We start from the raw sequence: 11,838 nt of genomic DNA, 5'->3' as shown, positions 1-11,838 counted from the left end.
TTCTCGAGTCACCACAAGCCCATCACCCTCTCATAAGGGCTCTGCTTCATCATTCCCCAGCTGCTGCTCTTGTTGGGCTAAGGGATGAAGACTACACTGGCTGTCAAGTTCTCCTCCAGGATACTCACCACCTCCCAGGTGGCCTACTGTATCAACCCATGCAGCATGGTCAGCCCTGAGACACTGTCAGGAAGTGAGAGGCCACTGTAGGAGTGTCACGCTAACAGCCAACCCAGCGGCCCCCATGAAGGCTGATGCTTGGCATCCCTGGAGAATGGGTCACACTTTTACCTCATTGCATAGCCATAGTCTCTGCCTCCACAGCCTTCATTTTCTCACTTTTTCTATCAATGCCCAAGAAAAGCATGTTTTTCCATGCAAAACCCAGCAAAGAAATAAAGAAGTCCCCAAGCCTGTGTGCAGGGTTAAAGGAACCTCATGAGAGTGAAGCATTAGGCTGTGAAGGGGAGAAACCCACTTGGGAAAAGCCCACCACTTCGAGAAACCTGGATGACGGCCCACAGAGCATAGTGCCACAAACAGTGACTCTGAAAGCTCGTGTTCCGTGGTTCCAAGATTTGAAGTAGTATTACTCCTCAGAGGCCTTTGTTACTAATCTCCACGGTGGGCTTTTTCCACCACAGGTTTTAACCTAGCTTTGAACTACGTTCAAGTCCTATGAGGTTGCAAAGCACCACCCCAATATTCTTATACCTATAATGGGGCACAGAAGCTACTGAAGCATTTGGTAGGGCTGTGGCTGCCTGTGCAGTGGGCTATGTGAAAATCAACTGGAGTCTCCTGGAGAGTGGGCTCTGGAAGTCTCCTCAGTCATCAGCGCAGGCTCTTGACCTCTCCTGCACTACGTGACCAAAGTCTACGCAGGCTATGTGGGCTATTTGCGATTCAAGTCCAACTATGTGCTGCTTCTAACCCAGGCAGTATTCCAGACTGCAGTCAAGCTGAGCGTGGAATGTGTATCCTGGTGTCCGGATTCCATACCTCACTGCCTTGGTGATTCAGCAGACCTTCATCACTGTGACTGCAATTCATCAGAGAGGGCTCAGCCTGTGATCAGCATTCAGTTTGTAGTTTACAGGAGTTATTTTGCAGTCACTTCTAGAATTTTCCTAATAAGAAGAATATCTAATGCCTATCAGCCAAATGCCAAGAGGAAGGAGTTCAGAGCCCTGCTATGAGTCAGAACCCAGATGGGCCGCACCCAAAGGAGCTGAGCAGTATCACGCGAACAAAGTTCTAACCCTACAACGTCAACTACTGCAGTGCTTTGCAAAGTTACTGAATGAAAACGCAGGGTTTTGAGATGGATGTCATATGTTTTGCCGTAAGTTGACATGCTTTGCAAGTCTGGATTCTAATGAATCTTTTTTTTTTTTTTTTTTTTTTTTGAGATGGAGTCTCTCTCTGTTGTCCAGGCTGAAGTGCAGTGGCACAGTCTTGGCTCATTGCAATCTTTGCCTCCCAGGTTCAAGAGATTCTCCTGCCTCAGCCTCCCAAGTAACTGAGATTACAGGCACGCATCACCATGCCTGGCTAATTTTTGTATTTTTAGTAGAGACAGGGTTTCACCATGTTGGCCAGATTGATCTCAAACTCCTGACCCCAGGTGATCTGCCCGCCTCGGCCTCCTAAAGTGTTGGAATTACAGATGTGAGCCACCACACCCAGCCCTGATTTTAATGAACGTTTTCAAAACCACAAAAAGAAAAAAAATCTCAGTTTTAGACCAGACAGCTATGTGCCCGCCTGAACTAAACTCAGTTGACAGGGCCCATTATCACAATTCAACAACTCATGTTGGTGACCCCATGAAGAGCAGTAACAACAATTCTAGTTGTGATCACTTGCAAGGGCATGCTAATGGCACAGAAACCAACCATGAGAAAACTCCAGCACTCCTGGAGTTGATGTTCCCCACCTGTCAGCACAAATACAAACTGGACCAACCCTGTTGCTTGGCTTCAATACTTGATCTTACCAGAGTAGGCAACACATGGACATTTTTGTCTCATGAGCCATTTTCCTCTGTTGAACTTACGGTTCTCTGAGAACCTGAGAATTACAATAACAGCATTATTTGCAAGCTGTGGTTTGATAATGTGCCACTTAATGTTTTACATGATTATTTTGCATTTTGCGCTTTGCCGAGCTTTGTTATTGAAGCTCCATGTCAAGAATAGCTCCACACGCCCCTGTGTGTCTGCAAAATGACAGCCTCTGCAATTGCCTGAGGCGCGGGAGGGACAATGAGCCTTCTCCCCACATGACCCTACATGGGGGTTTCAATGCTATGTCAGTGCAATATGTCTACAGGAGGAGGCATACAAGGAATTTCCAGAGGTTTCTAGGAGTATTTGTAAGTAAAACAGTAATAGAAGTGAGGATGGTGGGAATAAACACTTAATTTTTAAATGGTAGAGATTGTGCTAAATAAAATGTATTCAAAAAATTACTAAAGACTCCAAAGAACTTTGGTTATGTGGTTTAAATCTATCAGTACTCGCTGAAGTAGAAATTAAAGGTAAGATACTTTTCAAGTATTTATTAATTCATTTAAAATAACAATAATAAACTACATGTTAACATAAATGAAAAAAATTATTTTAAAAAATAATGATTTTCAAATGAAAATTTAGTAAGGGGAGTGGCACATTTATGTTTTCACAAATATCTTTAATCTGTTGTGATATGCTATCATGATTGAAATATTTGCAGAAAATCTGGAAAAGGGAAGAGTGTTCATCTTTTTGGGGTAATTGTGGATATTCTTTTTGACATTACACCAAAATGCAAAAATAGTAGTTTATCAAAGATTCCTTGCGATGTCGAACGTGAAACCATGTCAATTAAGGCTTCTTATTCTGTCACACTCATATCCATTGCAGCTTGAATAGATCTTTTACTCAAGCAGCATTTTGTAGCAAAATGCACTGGTCATTTGGAAAATACTGGATCCTTGAGTTATGAATTTTTTCAAATGTTGTCACATTTCATTATACGATACCGCAAATCACATCTGTTCATGCCACTGCTTATCTCATCAGAGAAGTCATTAGGTATTGGAAAACTGTCAAGCTCATGGGGGCAGACATAAGTTTTCCAAAATCTAATTTATTTCTTTATAAAATATAATCACTGATGTTTATTTATTAATCAAAGTCAAAATGGGAAATAAAATATTTACCAGATCACTGCACTAATCCCTTTTCTGCTCTGATTCATAATTTAGGATTCCTAGCTGTCAGAGATAGCAGGCAGCCAGCTGGGGTCAGGTTTCCTCTCCATCTTAGCAGTTCTGTGCTGAAAAATGTAGTTTCTTTTCATGGCGTGACCTTTTTATGAGTCCTAAGTATAGACTGGCCATTTGTAGTTGAGCTTCTGTATGGGAGCCTTCTGGTATCTTCAAATATCTGTGTTGTGTGTTTGGGGAAAGAGCTCTGCTTTTCCCACATTGAGGAAAACTCACTGCTTCCTAGGACTGGTACATTACTGTCTTCCAGGAACTTCTCTTCAGAGTTCTCTTGGTTTGGACCCACTATTTCCTGGATCGCACAGCTTTTTAAAATTCGCTATTTGTTTTTGCCAGGTTACAGCCTTGAAGTAGTTTTCAAGAAAGATACAGAGGAGTGAAAGCAGAGGTCTCAAGGCCCTCACTGGCATGGGTGGCTTCCAAGCCCTTGGCCTTAAATTCACATGATGAATATTTTTGTAAAATTTGCAAAAATGAAACCATTCCTTTTCTACACCATCAATAAGAAACAAAATTTGGGGCCGGGCACGGTGGCTCATGCCTGTAATCCCAGCACTTTAGGAGGCCGAGGCGGGTGGATCACGAGGTCAGGAGTTCAAGACCAGCCTGGCCAACATAGTGAAATCCCATCTCTACTAAAAATACAAAAATTAGCTGGGCCTGGTGGCGGGTGCCTGTAGTCCCAGCTACTCAGGAGGCTGAGGCAGGAGAATCACTTGAACCCGGGAGGCGGAGGTTGCAGTGAGCCGAGATTGAGCCACTGCACTCCAGCCTGGATGACAGAGCAAGACTCTGTCTCAAAACAAACAAACAAAGAAACAAAAAGAAACAAAATTTTGGTCAATCTTAGTAAAGAAAGGACTGAATATTTCTACTCTATAAAAATATTACAAATTGTCATTATATCAAAAGCAATCAAAGAGTGTGGGAGGAAAATACTGGCTGCCCTTTTTAGTGGAGTGGGGTTGGCACAGCAGGGCAGGTTCTCTGCTGGTCCACACCATCACCATCGCTGCACCCGCCGGCTGAGTGCAGAAGGTCTTCTGCACGTCCTTCCCTTGTAGTCTCCTTTGCACTCACCAGCAACATTCCTAAATGGTCTTTGCATTTTCCTCTTTCATCTGACACACAGATGCCTACATGTCACTTTTGTTTCCTGAAATTATACAGAATTATCCTTTGCATACACTGTGATGTTCGAAGCCCCGTCTGATTTCTAGTTTTGTGTGATGACATCCACCACCATCATCACCCTTCATGCACCTCATATCCCAATATCTGCTTGGCTCACTATTTCCAGAAGCTGTTTCTGCTGCCTGGGATGTCTTTATTGCCATCCATCCCATAGGACTTGGCTCACAACCCGGTCCTTCTCTATAAAGCTTCCACAGACGCAAGCATCCTCCTCCTCCCAACCAAACTAGCCACACGCCTGCTGAACTCTACTAGTGTATCTGTGGTAGCTCCTGCCCTTATATTCACTCATGTGACTGTCTCTCTCTAGGTCATGAGCTTCTGCAGACAACAGACTCTTTACCCTGGGCAGCTAGCACAATGGTTTGTAATTAAATAATATTTATCATTTAACTTGAGAGATTAGCAAGAGATATATATGGTTCTGTGAATAGGACCTCCTTGGGTAGAAAGATCAAGAAGAGCCAGAGAACCAGAACTACGCAGATTTTTTCCTGGGGAAGCTCAATTATATTTTGAGTTTGCTGAGACTTTGCATCTTTGAAATTTAGAAAACTAGAGCAGTAAGAGCCTCTTTCCTCTGGTTTCATCATTAAGAGTGACGCAGAACTGCCTTCTTCAGACCATGACCCGAGTTTCAGGTTAAGTGAGGAGGCTCCGGCAAAGCGATCTCTCCACGTTCCTCCGAGAGAGGACTGTGCAGATTGCAAAGGCAGGAGGCATGCCTGGCCATCTGAGAGCCGTGACTACAGCTCCCTCCAGACGATTTCCAGTGGAGCAGGCCTCATAATGTGGAGGTCGGCATACAGTGCAGTCTGTCTCCTCGACCCCAGCTCCCACTCCTGCGGTCAAAGAGCCTGGACCTGGGCTCTGAGCCCTGTACAAGGATGAGAAGCAGAGGCAGCACTTCAGGTTTTTGTCCAGGTTTAATCACAAATGAGTAGAAGGCCCAGTAACTACCTTCCCCCTAAACAAAAACATTTTATTGGCTCCTCAAACAGCAGGAATACAGGAGGAACTGACTCTTCTCTCTCTACCAGCACCACCCTTTGACTCCCCTCACTTTGTCTCCTTTGCTCCTCACATGTTGTGGTGAAGGGAAATCCTAGGGTCAAATAGTTTGCAGGAGAGCAGGGCCAGTAGACGCAAGGCTCAGTTAAAGACTTGAAGACCTGGAGAGAGAAAATCAGGGGCCCATATGGGACCTCTGCTGCCAGCATTCCAACCTCCTATTATCAAAAACTGTAAAATATTTTCAGAATCTAATTATCAATTATTTTATTTTTTCTGTGATAGGAGAAAATCATGGAAGTCGATAAAGTAAGATTTAAAATAGGCCTCAAATTATTTTTTTACGGGTGGTAAAAAAATAATGCATGTAGAAAAAAATACAACAGAGAAAACTTGGAAACACTTTTTTTAAGTTGAAATAAAAGGTTGAATCATGCATCAGGGGCCCATGTTCTATTTTTTCTTTGAGGCTCAGGCATAGAGCTTCAGCAAACAGCCTCCAGGGCGCTGTCCTGATTCTAACCACAGTATTCCCAGAGAAAGGAGGCAAGGGCTGGGAAGGAGTGTGTCGCTGCTCTTCAGTGCCCTTCTCGGAGCTGGTGTCCACATGTCACTCGTGTCCCATGGGAGTGATTCACACGGCCACACCTCACTGGGAAGTAGAGTCTACTCTGGGTGGTTGTTCACCCAACTAAAAATTCCAAATGCATTATTGTAGAGAGAAGGGAGGGCAGGCATGGGAGAGTGCCAGTAGCCTCCAGCACAGGGTCAAATCCCAAGGACAACCTATGTTAAGCCAGCAATGAATGAGGATGAAGATGCAAATGGGAGAGACTAAGAGGAACTGTGCAGGGAAGTCAGGGGCTGCAGCAGCCCAGCCAGAGAGGCCCAGACACAGAGATTCTTAGGAGGAAAATGAGGCTGCTGACTCCAGGAGAGTATCCAGGGGAAAAGATATATTTGGAGGGTTTTTAAGTGAAGTTATACCATAGGGTTTGCAGCATAAACCCTCTACACTGAACACCTACAAAATCCCTGATAAAGGCCTAGTGGCTTGTTAACGTGGTTTGGAGTGGACCTGTTTGGGTAAAGATTTGGGGAGACCCATGTCAGGGTGGGGTAAATCATTGTGCTTAAAACACACCAGAGATTGCATGGTATATTGCAGCGGGTGACTGGTGATTGGTAGGTGAAAGAAAGATGTGTTCATTCATCCCTGAGTGGAGAGATCTCTCTGGGCTAGTCACGATGTATGAAAACAGGACATGAAGAATGTCTCCAGCCCACATGGGCTGCATTCTTGCTGGTTGGGAATGTGTCCCCATGTTCTCCACCTTCCTCATGGCCCTCCTGCACTGGTTAAGAAGGAAGGGCCAGGTGCAGTGGCTTATGCCTGTAATCCCAGATATGCAGGAAGATGGCCTGAGGCCACCAGTTTGAGACCAGCCTGGGACACATAATGAGACCCCCGTCTCTAAAGGTAGTTTGTGCCTGTAGTTCCAGCTACTCAGGAGGCTGAGGTACACTTGGCAATTGATTACCATTCACCTGACATCAGTGAAAGTTTTCCTGGAGATTGGGGTGTGTTTGTCTTTGCTTCACCCTACTGTGCCATTGCCCATGTTTGTCTTTCCTTGATTCCATGGTTTTCTGTGGAAACTGAGGGAAGCATGAGTTTGTGCCGCTGTCTGGTGTCACAGTGGCCTGAGGTCTGAAAAGGTAGCCTCGACGTGAGGAATTGTCGGGTGATGGGGAGAGCATTCTAGACAGAAACAACAATATGAAAAAATAGAGAGTTAGGAGCACAAATCCACAAATCAGAAATCAAGAGCAAAGACAGCTGGAGAAGGTAGGGTTGAGTAAAAACACGTCTAGAAAGATCTAGGGCTCAGTGGGTCAGCACATCTCCTCTGAGGCATCAGCTCCAGTCAGCTGAGAACCGCAGCCTAGTAGGGGCCTCCCGCACATTGGAAAGACTACCTGGATTAGTCAGTGAGGTTTGCCTCCAGGGGCTGGTACTCTTTAGGAAGACCAGCAGACACAAGGATGCCTCATCACAAGCCTAAGTTAAGGGCATAGAGGGCCTGGGATGCCACTAAGAAGTCCGAGGTCTGTCTAAAGGGGCTTGTTTCATAACTGAATGCCAAATACATTCAGTGATCTCAGGGTCCCAGGGCCTGCTCTTGACTAAAAATTAAGCTGAAACACCCTCTATTAAAACCTGGCCAGAGGAGATGGTGGGTTGAATGTGGTTCCTGGGCCATGTTTGCCTCTGGAACAGCAGTGCAGAGCAGCAGGGACAGGAAGAGCCCCAGGGATGTGCAGACTGGGAGGAGAGGCTTCCAGCTGCCTCTGAAAGGGAGCTTTGCTCTTTCCAATTTGCTGTTCTTTCTGTGAAAAAGTTTAAGTCCTTCTGGAGCTGGGCTGATGGCATGTGAGTGTCACCATGTGTCATTCTGTAAGTGCTCTCTGCAAATTCCTAGAGATTCTCCCTCATGCCCCAGGGGAAAAGCAATTTTTATTGTCCCACTGTGATCCACGAATCTTATCCCCAGTGTCTATGAATCCTGACTGTTGGACTTCAAACCCTCTGGGCTCTTTCTCAAAGAGCTCCAAGGAAAGCAAGCTCCTGATGGCTGCCCTGACGCCTCAGGCTTCCTGAAGTGTCTACTCAAAATAGTCCCTAACCTAATGGCATGACTTTAGAAATGTAAGTTTTAAGCTTCCGCATGTCAAATTCCCCCATCCACCCAAAACAATTTCCTAAGGGCTAGCTTCCTGGGACCCCCACATTCCCCATCTTTCTGCCTAAGCCCACGTCTGGACATGGCTTGGTTCATTGCTCACAAATGCTCCTACCCTCTCTCCCCACCACCCCCTCACTTGGGCCACGCATCTGTGTCATCTTCCAGCAGCTCCTGGATCTGACATTCATTGGCTATTTAGGTTACTATTCCCTCCATGCCCACGATGCCATTGTGGTTTGTGCTTCTTCATGTGAAGTTAAAGGAGAAGATATCTAAGAATATAACCTTGAGAGCACTAGCAACCACGGGTGGACTGTGAGGAGGAAGCCAGTGAAACATGTTGAGGAGAAACAGGCAGAAAAGCAAACAGGCAGCTTTGCAGGAGTCAGAGGAGAGGAACATTGCGAGGAGTGCACGGTCTGGGTCAAACACCAGAGGGATGGTGTGGAAGACAAGGACTGAAAAGTGTCTACTGGATAATTCTACCAAGCGGGGCAGCTGGGCACAACCACAGAGGAACTGACTTCAGGGGAAATTGTGCAGCCAGTAGTCAGGTGGAATCCAGATGTCAGTGGGACCTAGTGGAAGGGGCTTCAATTTTTGAATCGCTCAAGCTTGGCCAGAAGCTGGCTCTATGGTTTACTAGCTCTGTAATCTTGGACAAATAACTTCTCTGAGCCTCAGTGTCTCTTCTATAAAATGGACATAAAACAGCTTCCTTGCAGAGTGTGATGGTTAATACTGAGTGTCAACTTGATTGGATTGAAGGATACAAAGTACTGTTCCTGGGTGTGTCTGTGAGGGTATTGCCAAAGGAGATTAGCATTTCAGTCAGTGGACTGGGAGAGGCAGACCCACCCTCAATAGGGTGGGCACCATCTAATCAGCTGCCAGTGCAGGTAGGATAACAGCAGGCAGAGGAACGTGGAAGAATTTGACTGGCTGAGTCTTCCCGCCTCCATCTTTCTTCCGAGCTGGATGCTTCCTGCCCTCAAACACTGGACTCCAAGTTCTTAAGCTTTTGGACTCTTGGGCTTACACCAGTAGTTTGCCAGGTGCTCCCGGGCCTTCAGCCACAGACTGAAGACTGCATTGTTGGCTTCCCTACTTTTGAGGTCTGGGGACTCGGACTGGCTTCCTTGTTCCTTAGCTTGCAGACAGCCTATTGTGGGACTTCACCTTGTGATCGTGTGAGTCAATATTCCTTAAGAAACTTCCCTTCATAGATAGGTCTATCCTATCAGTCCTGTCCCTGTAGAGAACCCTGACTAACACAGAAGAGTTGTGAAAATGACCGTTGGTCTGCCCTCACCCTTTCCCTCTTGCTCCTTTAACCGCATGAGCTCAGTGTTACCTTCCGTGGCACCTGCTCACCGTCATCCCGTGGTGACTCGTGTGGGTAACTTCATCAGAGAAGACCCTGCCTGTCACCTCAGGTACAGCCCACGAAGTAAGGTGGCTGCAAGCGCAGATCCTGCACCTGCCAAAGGTGAAACAAATCAGCTCCCGGAGCCTGAGGTGCAAAGGGCAGCAAGCTCCCTGCGCACCCCTGCGGCCCCGGCGCGGCTCTCCCAATCCCGCTGCCTCCCACTCCGAGCCCCTGCCGTCTTGGACCCCTTCCACCTCCCGCTCCCGGGCCCTCGGGGCATCCAGTCTCCATTCGCAGCCCAGTGCCCTCTACTCCCACGGCCTCGGGTACAGTTTCCACAGGGAAATCACCCACATCTGTGTCTCTCGCCTCGTTCCCAGTCCTGAGGCCGACGCGTGGCCACTGAGCACACGGACCCAGCACAGCGACCCTCGCCTTCCCCGCGCCCCGGGCAGAGGATGAGCCCGAGGCCAGCCCTGCAGCTCACGCCGGCAGCCCTGGGCTGGCTCCGCACCCGCGCCTCGGGCTTCCACGGTGGACCCAGGAGACACCCTCTCGCCCAGCCCAGCTTCCCTGCGGGACTGAGAGGGAGGAGGAGGGAGGGGTCGGGGAGCGAAGGCGGAGGCAAAGCTGGGCTGAGGGAGGAGGCGGGACCGCGGCACCGGCGGGCTGAAGCAGCGGGATCACGCGGTGACCGGGCGGATGGAGTGGCCGAGAGCGCCCCCTGCCGGCCGAGGGTCCCCGCTCACACACTCCCGGCGTGGCCGGGAAGGCTGGAGCCCGGTTCCCTGCCCGTGGAGCTGGCGGTTCAGCCCGGCCCCGCACGCACCGGCCCCGCAGGGCCAGGTCCCCGCCTCCAGGCCCACCTTCGGCGCTCGCAAACGTCCGGGCGGCTGCGGCCTGGCCACCATCCAGACCTCGCCCGCCGGCAGTTGCCCGGGTCCACACAGGGAAGAGCTCTGTCTCCGCCGCGTCCCGCCTGAGCCTGGCCCGCGCCCAGGGGACCCCACGCTGCACGGGGAGAGGGCCGCTCCGTGTGACAATGCACGAAGGGCGAGCTCTCTCTTCCACCTGTCTCATCCCAATGTGAACGGCGGCCTGGATAACAGAACTGTTCAGGGCCGTGCTTCTGAGGAGCTTGGCCAACGCTCGTGCCTCCCTATATTTTCCCGAAATCTGCCTTTCAAACAAGCTTCCTCTTGTCACAGACGAACCCATCTCCACGTTAGAGTGCATCGTGGCGTTTCCTATTTTCATAAAAGCCAGCGCCCTGAAATTGTCAGTCTGTTCTTACACTGTGAGTGTAACGGCCCTCTGTTAAATCTCAGCAAACCCTAGCGCGCCAGAGAGGCCAGCCCCAGAGCCCGCGCCCTGGAACGCGGCGGACCGCGGGTGCCCTCTGCGGGTGGCGTGCGGCCTGCGCAGCTATCAGGCTCTCAAGTCCCGAAGCCCCAGCTCCCGCCTCCGAAGAGCTGGCCCGGCAGGAAGGAGCCCAGCTCCTGCCCACTGCCTTCCGACGTCCTGTAAGTGGACCCCGCTGCCAGGGCCTCAGTGGTCTGGTCTGGAATGAAGAGTCTGAGCCAGGTGGTCCCAAGCGCTGCCGGCCTCCCACATTTTCTGACAATGAGGTAATCAGTCACGTGCACTTGCCAAGGTTTGGACACCAGACTCTTTGACACCTGGTGTAGACTCAGCAAAATCCCATGAACCACTATGCCCTTCAGATCAATAGACTATCACCTACTTCATTCGGAATTTTCCACCTCAGATGAGACTGGAGAGAAACCTAGGACAGAGGAGACAGCTGGCTGAGATTCCCGTTCCTGTGTCTGAAGGCTGGAGGGTATGGAGAGTCCCTAGACAGTAGCACTCACGCCTGCTGCGCCCTGTGCTGCATGTTGTACACGATATAAAACATCACACTGACTGCCCGTGAGGATCTTGACAAGTTGTTTTGAAGATGGCATTTTGCTAAGTCCCTGAGGGTCATTGGGCCTCAAAGTGGCATGGCGGCATGGCGTGGCTGGTTTTGCCACATGCCAGCTGTGTGACCTCTGAGACTCCACTTCTTCAGTGCTGAAAATAAAGAAGGAGTTTTACTAAGAACCAAACAAGATAATGAATGTGAAACTGCTCCACGAACCCCAAAGAATTATGCACATAGACGCGATCATTAAGATGCGAAGCCATCAAGTTAACACCTGGCATGCTTAAACTGTCAAGAGTGGGTCAAAGTAAGCTGAAGA

General features: G+C 48.7%; 1 protein-coding gene across 1 annotated transcript; it reads right to left on the bottom strand.

The window, feature by feature from the left end:
* Positions 1–2,545: 2,545 nt before the first annotated feature.
* Positions 2,546–11,559, bottom strand: LOC129041002 (uncharacterized). Its single transcript, XM_063668469.1, has 4 exons — positions 11,467–11,559; positions 10,459–10,751; positions 9,578–9,703; positions 2,546–5,342 (listed from the first exon to the last, which is right to left on the bottom strand). Exons 1-4 carry the CDS (start codon positions 11,557–11,559, stop codon positions 5,108–5,110), a joined length of 747 nt encoding a protein of 248 aa, XP_063524539.1. The 3' UTR covers positions 2,546–5,107.
* Between the last annotated feature and the right edge of the window lie 279 nt (positions 11,560–11,838).

This window comes from Pongo pygmaeus, chromosome 6 (genome assembly GCF_028885625.2).
Source record: "Pongo pygmaeus isolate AG05252 chromosome 6, NHGRI_mPonPyg2-v2.0_pri, whole genome shotgun sequence".
Classification (NCBI taxonomy): domain Eukaryota; kingdom Metazoa; phylum Chordata; class Mammalia; order Primates; family Hominidae; genus Pongo; species Pongo pygmaeus.
The sequence above is the reverse complement of the archived record's forward strand: the minus strand, read 5'-3'. Positions and strand labels throughout refer to the sequence as shown.

Excerpts from the sequence above, each read along its gene's own strand:
- LOC129041002 (XM_063668469.1), bottom strand. The coding sequence starts at position 11,559 with ATGCCATCTTCAAAACAACTTGTCAAGATCCTCACGGGCAGTCAGTGT. Across the intron at positions 10,752-11,466 it reads CAGCACAGGGCGCAGCAGGC|GGAGGCACGAGCGTTGGCCA; the intron begins GTGAGTGCTACT and ends GGGAAAATATAG. Across the intron at positions 9,704-10,458 it reads GACGTTTGCGAGCGCCGAAG|GTGCAGGATCTGCGCTTGCA; the intron begins GTGGGCCTGGAG and ends CACCTTTGGCAG.